This window comes from Sapajus apella, unplaced genomic scaffold, assembly GCF_009761245.1.
Source record: "Sapajus apella isolate SASKATOON/1434 unplaced genomic scaffold, GSC_monkey_1.0 scaffold69, whole genome shotgun sequence".
NCBI lineage: Eukaryota > Metazoa > Chordata > Mammalia > Primates > Cebidae > Sapajus > Sapajus apella.
Window position 1 is genome coordinate 8,876,451 of NW_022437009.1, and position 20,312 is coordinate 8,896,762.

Genomic DNA, 20,312 nt, shown 5'->3' on the forward strand with positions numbered 1-20,312 from the left:
TACAAAAGTAGCTGGTCATGGTGGCATGTGCCTGTAATCACAGCTACTTGGGAAACTGAGGCAGGAGAATTGCTTGAACCTGTGAGGTGGAGTTGCAGTGAGCTGATACTGTGCCATTGCACTGCAGCCTGGGCAACAAGAGCAAAATTCTGTTTCAAAAAAAAAAAAAAAAGGAAAGTTTCCTTTTCCCATTTGAAGCCAAACTTCTACCTAAGCTTCTAATTGGCCCCCTCCTCCCTCTTCTCTCAGACTCTGTTCCATCTGCATACCCTCTTTCTTATACTTTAAATCTCTTCCCTTGCTGGTTCTCATTGCTATACCCATAATATGCTCTCATCTTTCCCATCTTAACCCATCACTTTAAACCCAAATTTTCCTCTAACTATGGATCAATTAACTTGTTCCTATTATCCACACTTCTCAAAAATGCTGTTTATACTTAGCTCTACTTCCTCCCATCCCAATAATTTCTAATTTTATTCTGAACTAGCTTCTTCCTGTTTCATTATCTTCATTAATGTCACCCTAACATCCTAACGAATACTTTGAAACTCTTTTTAAAGTCTCATATACATATAGAAAAGTGCCTAAGTGTTCCCGGCCAAGAACGATCACATAGCAAATACATCTATGTATCTACCACCTGGTTAAGAAATAGGACATTACCAGCGCCCTAGAAAGAAGCCCTATGGTATTTCCTAATCATTATTTCCTTCTTTCTCCCTAAAGGTAACACCATCCTGACTTCTCATACCATAGATTAATTTCACCTATTATAAGCTTTATATAAATAGACTCTTACGTAATGTACTCTGTGTCTGGCTTCCTTTTCTCAACATTATGTTTGTGCAATGTAGCCATGTTATTGCATGCAGCAGTGGTTTATTTATTTTTACTGCTATGTAGTACTTCATTATGTGAATATATTGCGATTCACCCACTTTACTATAAATAGACATTTGAGGTTATTTCCAGTGTGAGTCTATTTCAAATAAGGTTTCCTTGAACATCTTGTACTTATCTTTTTGGTGCACATGTACACAGCTTTCTTCATCTGCTTTTAAAGAAAGGAAGTTAGTTTGGTTAGGAACACTACAAAATACACTGGGGAAGTTAAGGCACAATAATATGCAACCAATTGAACAGGTTTACCATGAGCAACGATTGTTCTTACAGAGAGATGTGTAAGACAAGGGTCCAGCCCAGAAAAGGTATTTGGGGAAGGGATATGTCCTTGCATGCAGGAATACAGAAAGAATAGGGAACAGAAACAGACTGTAATTAAGTGCAAAATTGCATACGGCCAGAGTAAAGTCAACTTTTAGAATCTCTGGGCTAAGGCTAGACAGTTTAATACTAGGGCTGGATTCCCAATTCTGGCTCACCCATGGTGACTGGAGAGTCACCTGGAGGCCATGACTGGGAAGAGAAAAGAGGGCTGTAGGTCTGGGAGTCAGACCCACAGATCCCAGACATATTTCTGCCAGAGTCCCTTCTTCCCTCTGCCTATGCTCCTGAAACGGACCTTAAAACATTGTGAATAAGGCAACCCCAGATGGACTCTGTACATCCACGCCCTACAGATAATGTCCTGAGAGAGAGCGGGAAACTAGGGCAGATCTCCCAGGAGGAAGTGGGCTTAGCAGACCCACAATGTCATGGCTGATATCTGAAGTTTAAAGCCTGGACATATTTGGAAGTTAATAAGATGTGAAAAGGGAGAAGCAGCAGAAAGGCTGCATTGAAACATTGGGGTTAGAATGGGAGAGGGAACAGCTGCAACAATTACGACAATAATAGTCCCTTAAATTTGTATTATGTAACAACTTAGAAAAAATTTTCTATTCCTGAACTTTCACATTTCTGTGGAATGGCAGGGTTACCCCCATTTTGCTGGTCTGCCCAAGGACAAGTTTGAATGCAAGGCAGGGTCAGGCCCCTAATCCACATCTCCAGTTCCTCCTCAGGAACCTCGCGAGTGAGACGATATGGTCGAGAGGCTAAAGCAGTTGCAGGAGAAGGTGTGGAGGGGTTGGAAAGGTGTGAGGACTGAAAACTCCGTCCTTTTGGGATTAGTTTGGAGCCACCTGGAAGACGGTGACTTCAGCCAGGACACGCGCGTTTGCGGGCTGCGGGGGGTTAGGTAAGTCAAGCCTCCCCGGGAGCCCCACGGAGGGTGGGAACGAGATGGCGCCGCCCCGTCCCGGACGCGCGTCGAGCGCCCTCTGCCACCCCACGCCGCCCTGCCCAGGGCGAGGGCAGAGCGGGCCCGCCCAGGTGCGCCCGGAGGTTGGGCCGGAGCCCGGAAGGTGCGCCGCGCCGCCCGAACCTGTTCCCTCGGCCTCCCCCCGCGTGAAAGTGAAAGTGTCGGACCCGCGGAGGTCAAGGATAGGGGGGTGGGGCCAGCGCGGAGCTGGGAGCGGGCGCCGGGCACTCCAGGGGCCATGGATGGGCTCGGCCGCCGCCTTCGAGCCAGCCTGAGACTGAAGCGCGGCTCTGGGGGTTAGTGCCGGCCGGGGAGAGCGCGCAGGGACGGCGTGAGCGCCGGGGAGCCGGGGCTAGGGCTGGCGGCGGGGGCCCGGGGGAGGGCGGCACCGGGCGTCGAGATCCGGGAGCGGTTGGAGGGGGACTCAGGAAGCTGCGCGGGGGCAGGTGAGCGGGAGAGAGCGCGGGCAGAAGGGAGAGAGCCAGGTGGGGGCGGGGGCTGGAAACGGCGGCCGGGCCAGGCCTGCAGGGGCGAGGGGAAGGCGGCGGGACACAGGAAACCGTTGTGGGGCCCCGGGGCCACGTGTCCTTCCATCCAGGAAGCTTGTGGTGCAACCGCAGTGTGCCTGAACGCGCCCCGGTAGTGGTGCCCTCCCAGAGGCACCGCCTCAGCTCCTGGCGTGCCCGCCGCCCCGCCCCACCTCGCTGCCTTGGTACCCCTCCGTGGCCTTTGCCCAGTTCCTCCGAGTCAGCGCCCCTGCGCCTGCTCCTCAGATAGCCACCGGCCACCAACCCCGGTCTCCCCAATGACTTTACCACCCCCAGCCCCGCGGTCCGGTGCTCCTCCGAGTGTGGCCTCCAGCGGAGCTGCGGTGGAACCTGCACAGCTGCTGCTTTCCAGCGTGTAGCTCAGACAGGGCACCCCCTTCCTTTTCCCTCGGCCCCGCAACAGTGAAATGGATGTAATCCCCCCGTCCAGGATTGTGGGGATTAAATTAGAAGTCAACTAAAGAAGCAGCTTCTTTTCTTTCTTAGCAGAGCCCTGGGGCTTGGAAGGAGGGCAGTTAGAAATTCATTCATTTATTCAGCAAATATTTGTGTGGTTTGCCACCAGCCAGTCCAATGGCTAAGCAGCCACGACCCTTAGATACTTTGCTCAGAGGTCCCGCCGTCTGAGGAGCAAAGAGTGGATTAGAAAGTGAGCAGGGGGCATTCCCAGACCACCCGCCCCTTCCAACATTGGCACGCCAGGAGGCCACATGAGCCCCTCTCTTAGCCCAAGCCCTAGAGGGACTTGGGGGGGGACCCCAGGGAGTGAGGTCAGCCCTCCCTTCTTTGAACTGCAGTGACCTCTGATTCTGAGTAATCTGCTCTTAGTCCTGTGCAAATTCCTCCTGACACACCCTGCCCCTTCCCCATTTGCAGTGTCCTCTCTAGACACAGATCTCCAATATCTGGCCATTCCATCTGGGAGAGGTCAGAGACCACAGGTTGGGGCAGAGGGCTGGGACCATGCAGTGGCGGGAGCAGAAGGCAGGATGAGGCTGACATTGTCTGTTCTCTGGAGAGCACTGGCCTGGTCTGTCCTGGTCTTCCCAGACCCTGGGACATCTGTGTGAATGGAAGGGGTCTGCCCCGTGCAGCCCAGAGGAGACATTCCCGTTGTTCCCACCCACCCCTACCCCAACATGAGGTCGATGATTGTGCCTGGAGGCGCTTCCCGATACCGAGGAACTGTAAGAACTGAAGCCTAACACTTGTCGGGCCAGGAACGTGTGACCTCTTCATCTTCCATACCATCCTCCATCTGCCTGGGGATTCTCCCCTTCCTCTTTCAGGCCCTAGGGCAGTTGTATATTAGGGGGGAGGGAGGGTGTGTGTGTGTAAGTACCCTGGTGACCTGGAGTGATGTGATAGTGGTCCTGGGTTGAGCTGGAAGGGTTGGACCAGCTTTCCAGATCAAGGTTCCAGCAAATATTCTGGAGGTCCCCTCGCCTATATTTCAGAAGGTTCCCTCACCTATATTCTAGTCAGATCTGGGACTTCAGTCAGGTGCCTGTGGGAGAGGCTTTCTGGGTGGAGGAACAAGTGTGACCAGATTCCCGATTTCCCTAGAAAGGGTGGCTCCCTCCTCAACTAAAACTCAGGATAATACTTCGTTTCTAGGGCACTGGAGATTAAATGAGATGCCTTATGCGAAACATAGGAGTTTGATGTGTGTTAGTTTTCTCTTATGCTTTTCTCTCCTGTTGATAACCCCTTTTGAAAGAGGAGAAAACAGTGTTTTGCTGCATTTCTTAAGCCTTATCCCCAAAGTCTAATTACTTTCTTTTGACAATGATTTCTTAATTTTGCTATTCTCTTGGCTCTTGTAATAAAGCAGAAGAAAATGAACTGAAAATGCAGCCCAGAGGATTTAGGGAAAGGCACAGTTTCCTCAGAATCTGGAATGATCGGTGATAAGGTTCTGTTTCTCACTGTCCTTTGAAAATCTCTGTGGGATAGCCTAAGAGATGCAGCCAGAGAGGAGGAGCGTGGATTGGGAGCTTTCCTAATTCCCACCCCCACAAATCCTGCCAATTTTAATAGCTTTTGAATTACTTTATGCCTCAGCTTCCCCATCTGTATCAGGAAGATGCTTGTTTCTCAGAAGGGTGGTAAGGATTGTGCAACAAGTCTGTGCAGCTTGCAGGTAAGGCGTGGTGCCAGCTCCAAGTGTTCTGGTTCACTCTTCTCACCCATTAAAGCATTTGAACACCCTTATTTACTGTAAATGAGCTTGGCCATGAGTCCTGGCTTTTACTAGTGCCACAGAAGCCAGGTCTGGACCACTTAGGAGCAAAGCATCTGTTTACCCTATCCCAGCACCCCATTCTCTTCCAGAGGGCTTCTTCTTTTTCTTCTTTTTTTTTTTTTTCAGCTGGAGTAAAGTGGCATGACCTTGGCTCACTGCAGCCTCCATCCCCCGGGTTCAAGTGATTATCCTGCCTCAGCCTCCCAAGTAGCTGGGATTACAGGCGCCTGCTACCACGCCTAGCTAATTTTCGTATTTTTAGTAGAGACAGGGTTTTGTCATTTTAGCCAGGCTGGTCTCAAACTCCTGACTTCAGGTTATCCACCTGCCTCAGCCTCCAAAAGTGCTAGGATTATAGGCATGAGCCACCGTGCCTGGCACCCGGCCTGGCTGCATATTCTAAAAGAAGTGGCCCCAGAGGGTCCTTTTGCCTCCTGCTTTCCCTTTAAGGCAGCTTCCTGGCAAAAGTCGTGCATTTACTAATTCAGGGGTTTCTATGAGAATCCAAGGTGTTTTTTTGCTATTCTTTCTCTCTTCCCTAGTCTCCAGACACAGCAGTGGGCTAGCAGCTTAGCTTGTAGCTTGGGCAGAACAGCTGACCTGGCCTGACTGGGAGGAAGGGTGAGCAGAAATAGGGGTTGGGTGGAGATCACCCGGATGCCTTCCACAGAATCGCTCTCAAGCTGCTGGTGCAATCAGCCTCCTACCTTAGGCTGGGGACAGTCTTCTGAGTCAGTGCTTCCTATTTGGGAAGAAGGACTCTGCTGGAGCCCTGGAACAAATGCCAGTGACAGAACTCTCTGCCTTAGCCCACAAGATGTATTGCAGGGGGTGAAATTTACCAGTGTAGCCATTTCCAAAATATCAAGAACTCTCGGCTTAGAGATGGACTTTACTCTCTCCTGCACCATCAGAAAAGGAGGCTTTTGGGTATTGATTTCCAGAACTCCTTCTTTTGTTGGAAGAGTTAATATATTTGGTTAATTATTAGGCCAAGTCTATTTATCTTAATCAGGGGAGGACAGTGGCATCGTGGCTGCAGAGAGTGTTTGGCCATGTGCTCTCAGTCGGGAAGTCCTGGAAGTTCTAGGATTCAGCAGGTGGCCTTGCTGGGGTTTTTGACTTCCGTTGACCAAGTTGAGAAGTGAAAGGTCAGCAATCCAAGTGATGGGGATATAGGATCTCTATCCTGAGACCAGCGAGTTTCCAGTGCCCATAGTCTGATGCTATCAAGCACTATCCACTGTTCTGAGGTTGTGAATAAGCTCTGTGTACAATTTGCAGCCCAGATTCAAAACCCTTAGCCCAGAACTAGTCAGGCCTTTCTGGCTACTTTCAGCCAGAGGTGTTTGCTCATGACCTTTTTTCTCACCACACCCTGGGGCCCTTGGGAGGAGCTGAGATCTGCGCTGCAGTGCCAGGATGCTGACTCTCTTGGTGCTGGCTTCTGCTGCCTTCCTGGGTTCTGTCACATCCTTCTTGCTCAACCACTGGGTGCACAGGATGGAAACTGCTCTCCCCTCTCTGGAAAACAGCACATGGCTTAGCTTCACAGAGTTGTGGCTGGAGTCCGAAGCAGCAGCCCCTTTCTCAGACTTTCTGTCACCAGTCTTTCTGTGTTAGGGGAGAGGGGAGTCTGCTCTGCCCTGAAGGTCCAGCAATGGAAGGACAAGTGGTAGGCCGGGCATTCAGGCTCCTCCGACATCGACTGCTTCGACCCAGAGCAGGTCAGGACCGGACTGCCCACTTCCTTGTTTTTGAGGTGACCCTCTTAGGCGGGACTATTTCTTCTTTGAAATCCTCCTTCCTCCTCTTCCTTTATCTCTTGGCCTCCACATGGTTCCCCATGTGACTGGACCAGGAGGTTTCCTCTGCTGGTTTTTAAGACTGGTCATGCCCTCTGTGGGGCTAGTGTGGTCACAGTCACATGCCCCTTGGGCCTGTTCTTATTCACCTAGTATGAACTAAACTCTCAGGGCATATTGTGCCAGGACTGCCAGGGGCATCCAACAGGCTAGGCAGTCTCTGTGGTACCCCGGGGCCTTGGCCTTCTTGTGGCCTATCCAGCATATTTCTGTGGCTTCTGCATCGGTGGTTTCTTTCCTCCTCTTGGCTTCCCATGGTTTCAAGTATCCCAGAGCAGCTGTGGAAACTGCCCATTTGGCCCTGATCCTGAGTGTCTGGTTGTGCTGGACAGTGTCCAGGTATCTCAGCATTGGCAAAGAGGCCTTGAGGTGTGGAGGTCACTCAGATTCTCACAGACTCCACTCCAGGAATGGATCAATGATATTATACTAAATGGGCTCTGGTGTCTCGGTTTCAGGACCGCCCCAGGACAATTCAAAGGAAGCTTTAAAGGAACCAGAAAAGCCCCAGGAGCACCCTCTGCCCAACTTTGCTGGGGGGCAGCACTTCTTTGAATACCTTCTTGTGGTTTCTCTAAAAAAAAAGCGTTCAGAGGATGATTACGAGCCTATAATCACCTACCAATTTCCTAAGGTAAGGACTGAGGGAGGGGGCAGGGGTAGCCAGAGGACTGGGATGTTTAGAAGGTGGTAGGCATGGGCATTCTACCTCCTTCTCTTCACCCTGCCAGGGCTTGCGCCTAGAGCCTCCCTGAGCTCCAAGTTCGCTGCTCTCCATTTCCTTCTTAGCACAGCCCCAGTTCTGTTATCACCCGCAGAATCTAGGTCTAACTTCTTTGTGAGGGACTGACCTAAGCGTCCTAGCAGGGAAACTAGGCTAGATCAGTTTGCTTTTAGGGGACCTCACAGGTCTTCCAAATCCCATTTTCAGTCACCCTTCTCTGTAGATAAGCTTGCCTTCTGCCAGACCTTCTAGAAGGAGTCCCCTCTCTGGGATGTGTGGGAAGGAGAGAGTGGGGCAGGCATGTAACTGGTGGTCAGGCACAGCCTTCAGCCTGAGCCCAAGCATCAGACTCCTTCTTGTCTGATCCTACACCAGGTAAAGGGGTGGGAATCCTCATTAACCCTTCTCATTAGCAGGTGTGCCACTGAGCTGGCCACTTCTCTTTTCTGATGTGGTACCTCTCTGATGCGGTCCTCCTAGGGGCCATTTCAGGGCATTTCTATATTCAACATGGCCCTGTCCCCTTCTTATGTAGATCCTCAAGATACTGAGGTCAAACTCAAGCTTATGTCGAGTTGACCCAGGAGGAGCTGTTTCAGCTTTGGAGTTGTTCCAACCAGACCCAGAATGCAAACTGCAGAGTGATGGGCAAATGCACCCTTCATCCCTATGCTAGTGGAGAAGCTTATCCCCAGACTGCTTTAGAGCCTCAAAGGAAGCCCACCACCTCTCAAGCCCTCTCCTCCTTACCTCTGCCCCCAGCTTCATATCCACTTGTCTTTTCCTTTTCCTAACAGCGGGAGAACCTGCTTCGGGGTCAGCAGGAGGAGGAGGAGCGGCTGCTCAAAGCTATCCCCTTGTTCTGCTTCCCAGATGGTAATGAGTGGGCATCACTCACTGAGTATCCCAGGTAATTGCTCTGCCCTGGGCAAGGGTATTGGATTTGGGGAGGAGGAACAAGTGTGAGTTCTGTGGCTCATGTAGCCTCCCTCATTGCTGTCATTTGTTGATTTTTCAGTCTGGGAGTGGAATTGATTTGTTTGTAAACATCTGGGGTTTACAAACAAATGGCCTGGGGTTCCTCAAGTCCAGGGATATTAGCTATCAGTTTGATCAGTCCCTTCTGCCCAGAGAGCCAGAATCTCCCACCTGTCCTAGAAACAATAGTTGCTGCTTTTGACTCTGCTGCTGGTTCAAGCTGGGCTTAGCAGAAGGCAGTTGGCCTCTAAGAAGGCAATAGCAAAGGCCCTTCCAGCATAAGCCCTGGAATTCAGCTGCTGGAGCTTTGACATCACCATTTATGAGTTGAGTGACCTTGAATTAGAAATAGCCTCTCAGAGCCTCAGTTCCTTCATCTTTAAAGTGGGAATAATAACTGAAGCTACCTCAAGAGTTGTTTTGAGAATTAGATGAGATGATGTGTCTAGAGCTTGATTAACTTGACTCCTATGATTAATCAGCTCCTCTAATGCTGACCACTTTCCTGTTTCAGAATCCGGTGAGCAATGCAAATCAAGGCTTGTCTGCTCTTTCTTAGGGAGACCTTCTCCTTCGTTCTGACCAATGTGGATGGGAGCAGAAAGATTGGATACTGCAGGCGCCTATTGGTCTGTGCAGCCTAGAACTGCCCCTTCCTTTCTGAAGCCTGCTCAGCTCCACAGCTGGGCTTGCTCAAGCCAGAGCTGCAGAAGTCCAGTCTTGTTGGCAGCACTGGTTGTAGAGAGAGCACAGCCCAGGACCTGCTGCCATGCTAGTGCTCCCTCTGCAGCTCCACAAGCACGAGGACCTGATGCCCCTTCTCCCCCTGCTGGTTAGGCTCTGGTCTGTGTTCCTCCTGGCTTTCAATAACGCTCTTCTTTGTGAGAGGTTCCAACTGACTCCTCTGTCTCCCTGCTCTATCCAGGCCTGCTTACCTTGGTCCCTGGAGCCTCCCAGAGCAGAGGCTGGGATTTGGACAATTAGTTTCAAATCTTAGGTCTCAGGAGGATTCCCCAAGTCACCTTTACAGTGCCTTCCTCCTTAGCCCTTTCTTCATCTCTAAGGCACACTTGCTCCCTCTCTTTGCTGACCCCAAATTATGCTGGCACTGAAGGCAGCAGCATTTGCCCACCAACCCACCCAGTACCCTCAAGGATTTCTTCTTTTGACCTTGGTGGCTACTCTGACATCCCTGCTGCACCCACCATTCACTATAAATTCCCCCTCCCCAGCCCTCAGCCTTGTACTCCTTCAGACCCAGTTGGGAGAAGCCCTTGGGGAGGCTGCGGCACTGAAGGAGCCTCTCTGTCTCTTCCCAGCCTGCCGGACCTGGCCCTCGCCTACCCCAAGTGTACTGCATCATCAGCTGCATTGGCTGCTTCGGCTTGTTCTCCAAGGTAGGGGTGGAACAGGATTCCTCAGGGCCTGTTAGTCCTGTCCATCTTCCGGGCTCTCTCTGACTGCCAGTCCTGCCTGCGCAACCTAAGCCCTTAGTGGAGCTCTTCTCCCATAGCCAGAGTCAGCATTAAAGCACACTTAGGGAAACTGAGGCAAAGGGGCATGCACTTAAGAGAAATGTGGAAATTGAATCTAGGGGACTGGATTCCTTGCAGAGATAGCCACTGTTCCCACTCTAGCCAAGTAAGAAAGTAGTTGAAGTAGGACAAGGGGAAGAAACTCAAACGCCTTCTACCCTGAGGTTCAATTTCCTCATCTGTCAAATGGATATAATAATCTTTCACCTTCCTATCTTGCTGGTTGATGTGAGGCTTAAATGAGGTGATATATGAGAAGACTCTTTATAAAAGGCAGAGCACTAGACAAATATGAGGTAGACTCATTCTGACTCCTTCAAGGGTAGAAGAACAGTTGAGGTCCCCAGGACTTCTTCTGCTGGAGCTAATTTGAGCGCCAGTGCATCTGAGTCAGGATTTAAGCAGAATCCATGGGGCCATGCGATCCATTGGTGGCCAGAAAGGACTTCATTATGCTCTGCTTCCAGCAGGACCTTTGGAGGAGGCAGAGAGGGAACTCTGTCAGTTTTGCTGGGGCAGTGCATTCCTTTGTGTAGTGTTCCTAGGGATGGAGGCAGCCTCTGACCCTGGGAATCTACAGCGGGAGTTGGAGGACAGAGTGGTACTAAGAGGCTTAGGCTTCTTGGCTGCTGCTCCAACCAGCATGACTGGACATGGTCCCATCATGGGTGATGAGTTTACTTTGAGATGACTTCCCAGGGAGATACTTTTATGTTGGTGTTAGAAGAGGGGAAGACTATGGATTGGTAGAGAGAGAATAAAAAGAAGGAAGCTAGATAAAAGCAGTCTCATGTGGGAGATAAACCACAGATTATTTAGCATGAGCCCAGTCTCTGCCAGGGAGGGAGAGGACCAGTTTTTGGAGGACCCTAAAAGATACATGAGGATCCGCTGAACCAGTGTGAGATGCTTAGGGGCACAGAGTCTTGGCCACCTGCCCAGTAGTGTCCCTTTGAGCCATGCCTCCCATGGTTCTTTTCTTTTCCCTGCAGATCCTGGATGAAGTGGAGAAGAGACATCAGATCTCCATGGCTGTCATCTACCCGTTCATGCAGGGCCTCCGAGAGGCAGCTTTCCCTGCTCCTGGGAAGACTGTCACTCTCAAGAGCTTCATCCCTGACTCAGGCACTGAGGTGGGTTAGCAAAATGGGTGAGACCTTCTCTAGCTGGAGAGCATAGGCATCTGTGGCACCTCTCACCACTGTTGTACTATTAACCAGGTTAAAGTACAGAGAAACTGAGCCAGACAGGGACTGGGACTGGTTAGAATGGACAAAGCTGAAATCAAACGCAAATTTTCTGATCCTAACTTGATACCCACAAGCATTTAGTTACTGCTCAAGCCACCAAGACTCTTATTTATAATAAATAAACCATGTAACTGGAGGCTTCTGGCGCTATAAAGGACTTTCCCCCTAGGCACTAGACTGCCACTTGCCCCCACCCCCACACCATTCCCCTTTGTTTGTCCTGTCTCCACCTTACACCCGCCATCTGCCCGTTTCTTATCATCCGTCCCCACTTCCGAGTATCCACCCATGCACAGGGGAATGCTATTGTTTTAAGGCACCAAACACACCGAGGAAGCAGGTACAACACTGTTCTAAGAATTCCAGTCCTGACTCCTGGAACTCTGAATAATCTGCATACCCCTTTGAACCTTGGCTTCCCCACAAGAAAATAAGGGGAGAGGCTAGAAGTTTTCACTTTCTCAAAAAAAAAAAAAAAAAAAAGTACTGAATGCTTGCTGTGTGCCAAGCTATACTATTTTTCTGGGAATACAATGGTGACCAACATGAATGTGGACCCTGATCTTTTGGAACTATAAGTCCAGTGGAGGAGGCAGATGTTAAATAAACACACCAGTGCATATTGAATTAAAAATTATGTAACTGTGATGAAAAAGAAACCAGGGTGCTACATGAGAAGAAGACGGGAAAGTATCACATGACCAAGACGGGCCTTCTGTGACCTGAAGGAGGATAAGAATGAAGGAAGCAGAGCAGTGCAGGAGGAGGGCCCACACTGTGAAGGCTGAAGGCAGGAAAGAGGGGATTGCTCAAGAAACGGAAGCCCATGTGGTAAAGTGCAGTGAGAGGAGCGTGTGCTCGGGGAGGCAAGCGAGGGAGGGTGCAGGGCCTTATGGGCCATACTCGAGATTACATCAGAGCTGTCCTGCAGCCCATTAGCAGGGGAAAGAGAGGCAGAGTCATATTCATTCCTTGGGGGAGAAGGAACAGAGGCTGGTAGAGGCCCAGCACTCTGGGGTCTGCATGATCTTGCAGTGTAGTGACACCTTCTCTCTCTCTGCTTTCCCCACAGTTCATTTCACTGACACGGCCCCTGGACTCCCACCTAGAACATGTGGATTTTAGTTCTCTATTGCACTGTCTCAGTTTTGAACAGATACTTCAGATCTTTGCCTCTGCTGTGCTGGAGAGAAAAATTATCTTCTTGGCTGAAGGTCTCAGGTAGGCCGAGCCCCCAAATTGCTCACTTGAACTGCCCAGTATCCCTGGGTTCAAGGGAACAGACTGGAGGTTCTCTAAGGAAAAACTGGTCTGTAGGGCCCATGTGCCCACCCCCGTGTGTCCAGGTCCTTGTACTTTAAACCAAGAGAAACAGCTGTTTTGAACCGCCCCCACTGCCTCTGCCTCCATGCAGGACTGCTGCCTGGGCCTGAGGAATATTCCTGACTTATCTGGGAGAAGGACAGGAAGTTTTCCTGGGACAGCCCAGATGGGACCAGTTAGGGTGGATGCAGACATGGTTCTGCCCTTGCAAGGCTGAGGGAGGGTGGAGAACAGGGGAGGAGGTAGATACTCATTTAACAAACATTGTGTGTCACCTGTTTGCCAGATGTCAAGCATTGGGAAGATACAAACAAGACATGGTCCTTCACCTGAAGGGGATGCAGAATTATATGGTGGTTGAAAGCATAGGGATTGAAATCAGAAGAATTAGGAGGTTTAAATCCAGTTCTTCTACTTTTAGCTATGAGGTTCCCCTTAAGTTAGTTTGTTAACTTCTTAAAAATGGAAATAATGATTGTGATGACCTCATCAGGCTGTGGTGAGGATTACATGAAGAAATGCACATTAGGTAACTAACACCCTGCCGAGCACATGTTGCTTAGTGCCGGCTGCTGTTCTTCAGTTCAGTTGAGTATATCCCAGTGTTAATGGAAGCAGGGTACTGTTGTATCAGGGTCTCTACCTCTTAGTGGCTTCAAATCTGAGGAGGACATGGGGAGATGTAATAGAATGGAGAATAAAAAAAGTCATAAAACAGTAGGGGTAGGGGTGGACTTTCTATTCATATCTGGGGAGGGAGAAAACCAATGATTTTAGGTTGACAACCCTGCTTTTATCTTTCCTGGAAGAAGAAAAGGATGTTAGGGAGTCAGTAGAAATCACAGGGTCAGCTGAATGTCATGGGTTCCAGAGAGGAAACTTGGGCAAGCAGTGGGGTCTCTGTGTTGAAGATTCTGTAAAAATGGGTGATGACCAAAAAGGAACTAGTAGTAGGTAATCCTTGAAGGGAGTGGCATCATCTTTTGCTTTGGAAATAGCTCTTTCACTCCCAGCCCTGAATGGAAACCAGAAGTGCCTGTGTGACTAGAGCTGGGATTCTGCCTTTCCTCCTCAAATCAGTGTTTGGGAAGTGGAGGTTGGCAGGATTTACCTCTCAGACGTTTACTTTCTTTAGGGAAATCCTACCACTCCCTACTTCCTTCCCACACTGAGTTTTTCAGCTCTCCGAAGCTCAGATAGGGAGGGGACTTCCAGTCAGTCTAGGCCTTGGCTGGCCTCTCAGAGACTCAAGTTTGCTAATTCAGGAAGTGCTAGCTTGAAACCAAGAACTGAAACAAGGATTCCTGCATCTGTGCTTTTATTGGCCTTGACTTTGAAGCAATTTGGCTGCAGTAAAGAACAGTCACAAAAGCCAGTGGAGAAAAGAGAAGATAGAGTGGGGTTGTGTGTGTGTGGTGGCATGAGGAGTAGGGCCAAGCTGTGACTTGGGCAGGCGTGAAGAGGGATGTTTCACTGCAAAGTCTTGAGGAGACACCTTTGTGGGACTTTCCATGCAGGAATTGCTGGGCAGAGGTTCCTGGAACCTGGGAATTTCCCAAGCTACTCAGGCAGCAACCTGGTAATCTCTAATAGCCTTGAGTGCCCAGAGGGGGCTGTGTAGGGCAAAGGCTGGGGATGAGGGTGGATAGCCATAGGGAGATAAAAAGGCTTTGCCTCTCTGCTGGGCCCCTAGTGCTTACATGTTTGTCTCTTAACTACACTGAATTCCTTAAAAGCAGGGTCAGGGTCTTACTCTTCCAGGTATCCACATCCTAGGGGCTCAATCAATTATCTGCTTGAATGAAAGCAACTCTTCTTCCCTCACCTCTTTGGAGTCACTTTTACTTTTGGTCAATAGTAAGTTGAGAAGACTAACTGGGAAAAGAAGGATCAAATCAAGGCCCCTCTTGATAGTGAAGCCTCAGCCTCTCTAGTTTCTGTCCCTCCCTTCTAGCAATGTACGTTTAAGCTCTGTGTCCAGCATGGTCCCCAGATTTGCCTTTCTGCCACGGGCGCGGGCAGCACTGCTGTAGCTGCTGGTGGTGTTGGGCGATGAGGGGTGTGTAGCATGGAGGTGTAAGGGCCCCCTGACTCTTGTCCTCTGTGCTCTGTCCTAGCACCCTGTCTCAGTGCATCCATGCTGCCGCTGCACTGCTCTACCCCTTCAGCTGGGCACACACCTACATCCCTGTTGTCCCTGAGAGCCTTCTGGCCACAGTCTGCTGCCCCACCCCCTTCATGGTTGGAGTACAAATGCGCTTCCAGCAGGAGGTCATGGACAGCCCTATGGAAGAGGTATGATGTGGCAAGAAGAGTGCACGATTTGGAGCCAGGCAGACTGGGATTCAGATCCCAGGTTTGCTGCTTACAGCTGTGTGATTAGGGGCAAGTTATCTGACCTCTTTAAGCCTGAGCTTTCTCATCTTAAAATGGTGATAACAGTGTTCAGTTCTTAAGGATTCTGGGGAAACCACCTGTGTAGGGCTGTAGGGCCCCTGTGCCCACCCTCCTATGTCTGCATGATCATGCAGTGTAGTGACACCTCTTTCTTTAGTTTCTGTATCCTAACCTACCACCCGACACATGGTTGATGCTCAATAAATGCAGGCTCCCTTCTGAAGGATTTCCCTTTAGGCTTAAGGGGCAGTGGATAGCTTATTCAGGGGTCATCAGACTGTTCTATGCCAGCTGGCCCTACTGAGCAGTCACTGGGGTGTTCCATCTCATCCAAATGGATGACACAGCTGGTCTATACAACACACACCCCACTGGAATGTATTTGAATTCCTTGGAAGTGAGCTAACATCGCCCCCTGGCAAACTATGGGTCTTGAAAATGCAGGTTTTTGCAGCAAGTCATCTTTCTGAGTAGCTCAGAGCTAAGGTTGGTTAATGAGGATATAGGTCTAAATCCTCTTTGATTTTGTTAGCTTCTTACATCTTGGCAGTGCCCCAGACACACCAGAGGACTCAGTTGTCAAAATGGGCACTAAAAGCATAAATCTATCCCCAGTGTTGGAAAAGTAACTCAAAACATGTGCTTTAGAGTTGTCAGTAGGGACTTTGAAAAGATAGCATGTTATTATATCTGAAGCCAGAAGAGGGATTTGGGAATGTGTCCTGGCTATAAACATTGACTCGCTAGAGCCTACTAAAGGGAGAATAGGAGTCTAAAAGTCAGCTACTAAAGAGGCATGAAGGATTTCCCCATTTACATAAGAGATACCTGAGTTCCAGAGACTTATCCAAGGCCACACAGACAACAGTGGAACCTAGCACAGCTAAAACCAAATCCCCTCCTTTAGAAACTATTGCTGAGAGGTAAAGTAGGCTGTTTCCCTTCTTTGCTCCACCGGCCCTGTTGTCCTTCCTTAGGACTGCTGAGTACACATGCCCTTTGAACCAGCCTAAGCCTTGTGACTAACTGGGATAGAATATTAGCCCCATGTTTAGCAGTAAACATTTAAATGTGCCAACCCCAGAAGTTATGAAACTTCCTGACTCTGCAGCTCCAGCTCCCTGGAAGCTGTGACTCCTCTCCTGATGGCCACTCAGACTCTGGCTTTTGGTAAGAGATTACTCCACAGACAATATCCCCAAATACTGGAAAGATTTCTGGGAACAATCGTGAAAAACAAATTATTTATACACACTCTTTCCTCCCAATCCCTCAAAGGAACAGCCTTCCCTTCATGAAGGCATCTGAGCCTATGTATACAAGTGGTTTCAGGCCTGGACTAGTTCAACTTTTCTCCCCTGACGACAGATAATTACAGAGCATGCTCTATTTTTTGGCATACTTTCCACTCTCTCTTTCATTATATTTGGAAGAAGGCACAGTGGAGGGACCATTCTCTCTATTGTCAAGACCAAGGGTCACAAATGGAAAAGAAAGGCCCAGCAGTCATTTAAATGACCAACACAGGAGATGGGTAATTACGGTAAACTGGTGAGAACACGCCCTGCCTAAAGCAGACAGGTGCTACTCAGTTCCATCTGAGTGTTGCCCTTTAGAAATGTGGACCAGAGTTAGATCTCCTGACTTTTCAGGAGAGGCCCCAAATCCAAGTTTTATGTGAGATAGTCCAGTTTAAATACTGGAAACCAATTCAATTATTTAAAAGTACTGTGAGGATCAAAGAAACAGATCTGCTGGTTGGAATCAGCCAGGGGGATGCCTATTTGTAATCTCTAGTCTAGACTGAAGGCTCCCTGGACAGTGATGGAGCCAGTGCTAAAACCGAGGTCCCCAAGTTCCAGCCCGGTGCTTATCTCACCTGAGGACTGTAGACACATGGTCTCCTCACTTCCTTTCCTTCCCTCTTTCTGTTGATCCTGGGCTCATTTCCTTCCTTTGCTGTTTCCGGCTGGAAGGCCCAAAGCTCTGAGGGAGTTTTTCTAATAGAAAATTGTACATAAGTTGTTGCAAGCATGAAAAAAATAGAAGGATGTTGGTCTCTGTCCCAGAGAGCAGGGAGTTGAAGGGGAAATGTAGAGAGGAATGCAGTCTCAAGAGTATCAGTCTAGGCTTGGAAAAAAATTGGTTCTCCTACTAGCAGTATAGTATGACCTCGGGCGGCTTCTTTGGGTCCGTTTCCTTATCTTCAAAATGGAGATGGTGTCTACCTCACAGGACTGTTGCTTGAGATCAAACGTGTAAAGCACTTATGTGTGCAATGTACAAAATGCTCCATGTAGAAGCAGGTTCTGAAGTTCATGATTTATTAAAGGAGTGCCTGGCCGTGATTTCTCCATCTTGTATTCCCTGTCTACCTTAGCTGCTTCTCCTACTCCCTTCCAACAAACACCCCTTTCCCAGTAAGGGAACTGAGATTTCTAGAGGGGAATGGTGTCAAAGGAGAATGCTAGACAGGTAATGAGAATTGAAGATATTGATTTTGTTGCCACCTGGGCTGAAAGTTACAGCCACAGGCAGAAATCGAGATGGTAAATCCTCTGGTGATCTATGAAGAAAGGGGACCAGAGAAAGCCATTCTATGTTTATTTCAGGTCCTGTTGGTCAATCTTTGTAAAGGAACCTTCTTAATGTCGGTAAGTGTCTGGGTTCAGATCCCCTGCAGGCCCATCACCAACTCTACCACTCTAGTTTCACTTATTTCAACAAACATTAAGTTCTTTGTTGTTGAGTGAAAATCTGTGCTAAAAAGACCGCATCTCTCTCAAGGAGCCCATGGACATAAACACAGATGACCTCACTGTAAGACAATCAGTGATTGTGCCTTTCAAGCAAGGGATATAAATCAAGTACCACTGGGATGGAGAGGATCTCTTGCTAATGTTTAGAGTCAAACTGAAGGCCAAGAAACAGCTTATGTTATTTCTGTCCTATGTGGCTGATTATCTGTGGGTGGAGTGGGGGTGTAGAATTCATGACCTCCTCATGCTTTTCTGCCAACTCCCTTCACTCCACACGTCTTCCTGTTTAACCTCTGAGCTCTGTCCTTCTAGGTTGGTGATGAAAAAGACATCCTGCCACCAAAGCTTCAGGATGACATCTTAGACTCTCTTGGTCAGGGGACTGATGAGTTAAAGAGTAAGTCCTTGGGTCCCTCTTATTTTGGGTCTCCCCAGGGAGTGCAAGGGCATGATTCTCAATCATTCCCTTCCAGAACTAAAATGAACTCACTCAGCAGTTCTAGACGAGCCCTAGAGACCTAGAACCTAGGGCAAATCTGAATATGGGATTGTATTCTTTCCTAAGCAATGACAGAGGACCCATACCCAGACCTCCTGTAGCTTTCTCCAGCTTTCAGCCTGCAAGAAAGCCATGCTTGGAGGTGAGTTTTGGTAATTTCATCCTTCTGCTACTCTCTGAGATGGCATTCATTGTCTCTTGCAGCTGCAGAACAAATCAACGAGCATGTTTCAGGTCCTTTTGTGCAGTTCTTTGTCAAGACTGTGGGTCATTATGCTTCCTATATCAAGCGGGAGGCAAATGGGCAAGGCCACTTCCAAGAGCGATCCTTCTGTAAGGCTCTGACCTCCAAGACCAAACGCCGATTTGTGAAGAAGTTTGTGAAGACACAGCTCTTCTCACTTTTCATCCAGGAAGCCGAGAAGAGCAAGAATCCTCCTGCAGGTACACTCTACACCCAGAGAGGGTTACCTCTAGGATAAAGAGGAGGGGGAGGAAAGAATACTTCTCTTTAGAAACCCACAAAATAGCTGTAGGTAGACGTTTATTAGTGGAGTTGAAATGACAACCTGAAACCTAAGAAAATGTCTAATGGGCTGCCAATTTGTGGAAGTTGTTTTTCTCATTAGCCGACAGGACTGAGCCCTTTCCTCTATTTTAGTCTACAGCTAATTCCTGCTAAGTACTCTCTGTCTATGGGCTCCTCTTTGGACCAAACTTAATGGATCTCCAGAAGCTTGTGAAGGCAGAGCTATCCTGCCAGGGATGGGAGTATGGGGAGCATACAGGTTATTTCTGATCCTTATTCCTGAGCTCATTATAGTCTGCTTGACCAGATCAGATGCCTCTAACACCTGTATCTGAACCCACAGGCTATTTCCAACAGAAAATACTTGAATATGAGGAACAGAAGAAGCAGAAGAAACCAAGAGAAAAAACTGTGAAATAAGAGCTGTGGTGAACAAGAATGACCAAAGCTACACTCCAGTTCTGGACTTCAGCCCCTGCCAGTGTGGCAGGATCAGCAAAGTTCTCAGCCCCCCAATCCATTACCTCAATCTTAAGTCTTGACATCCAGGTATTGCTTAAAACTGGTGTCTGAGATTTGGATCCCTGGTATCAATTTCTTGGGGCTTTGGAGGGCTCTGACACCATGCTCACAGAACTGGGCTCAGAGCTGCATTTTTTGCAGGTGACACAGAGTAGGAAACAGTAGTACAGGTATTGTATATACTTGGTTAGAAGCTGCTGCAACTGCCCTCTCCCATCATTGTAACATCTTCAACAGAGAACACACTTTGTGGTTGAAAGGCTCAGCCTCTCCACATAAAGTCTGTGGACATGTAAGGATGAGTAAAGAGGAAAATCTTATGTTTATGTGCGTCTTCGTCTTTTACTATGGGTGGAGGACCAGGTAAATAAGGCAATACATATAAGAATCAAGTGGACTAGAAATGGAGGACCCGGCCATGGGCGTCCTGAACCTGGGGATATGTTTGGAGTAACAGAATCATGGGGGGCAGCAGCTCCACTTCTTTTAACAGGAAGGGTAAAAGATTGGTAAAAGTAGCAGCAGCAGCACTGGACACAGGGCATCAGGGCTTAGGTTTGGAGTCAGGTGTGCTTTCCGAATCCTGGGAGGAGAGTCTGCTCACTGAAGGGAAGCAGCTTCAGTTTTTAATAATTTGAGGATAGGAATTTCAGTCAAAAGCAGCCAGTGAAGAACACTACTTGGCTTCCATAAGTAGGTCTCTTTCCCCATCACTTTCAGTTTGCACTAGTGCTTTACCTTCAGTCTTAGATATCCTACCTCCAACTGATCTTTGAGTAGCACAGTTCTTTAGCTAAAAGTGAAGGGATCTCTGCACTGATGTTCTTCCCCTTTGAGAAAATAATTGTAATTTTAAGAGTCTGAAGGAGTTTAGTGGTCACCTCGTCTCTCCTCCCTTGATACCTCCACTGATAGTTTCTACTCAAGCATTG

The 20,312-nt window shown here is 48.8% G+C and overlaps 1 protein-coding gene and 1 long non-coding RNA gene across 3 annotated transcripts; both read left to right on the top strand.

The window, feature by feature from the left end:
- Positions 1-2,265: 2,265 nt before the first annotated feature.
- DENND2D (DENN domain containing 2D) lies at positions 2,266-19,700 on the top strand. Of its 2 annotated transcripts, none has more exons than XM_032249779.1 (12): positions 2,266-2,502; positions 7,323-7,498; positions 8,386-8,498; positions 9,126-9,195; positions 9,886-9,963; positions 11,094-11,234; positions 12,424-12,572; positions 14,792-14,969; positions 17,684-17,725; positions 18,143-18,227; positions 18,534-18,773; positions 19,202-19,700. In XM_032249779.1, the coding sequence occupies exons 1-12, from the start codon at positions 2,445-2,447 to the stop codon at positions 19,276-19,278; spliced, it is 1,407 nt and encodes a 468-aa protein (XP_032105670.1). In that variant the 5' UTR covers positions 2,266-2,444; the 3' UTR covers positions 19,279-19,700. The 2 variants fall into 2 exon arrangements, with proteins under 2 accessions (XP_032105670.1, XP_032105669.1); XM_032249778.1 differs by lacking the exon at positions 2,266-2,502 and adding an exon at positions 5,370-6,726.
- Positions 9,970-10,860, top strand: LOC116531122. The gene is made up of 2 exons (XR_004260280.1): positions 9,970-10,397; positions 10,476-10,860. It is a non-coding gene; the product is annotated as an uncharacterized LOC116531122 (long non-coding RNA).
- Positions 19,701-20,312: the final 612 nt, after the last annotated feature.

Bases quoted from the DNA above. Each gene is read 5' to 3' on its own strand.
- DENND2D (XM_032249778.1), top strand. From the start codon at position 6,660: ATGGAAGGACAAGTGGTAGGCCGGGCATTCAGGCTCCTCCGACATCGA. The intron at 9,964-11,093 runs GTAGGGGTGGAA...TTTTCCCTGCAG, and splicing joins GCTTCGGCTTGTTCTCCAAG to ATCCTGGATGAAGTGGAGAA. The intron at 18,228-18,533 runs GTAAGTCCTTGG...TGTCTCTTGCAG, and splicing joins GGGGACTGATGAGTTAAAGA to CTGCAGAACAAATCAACGAG.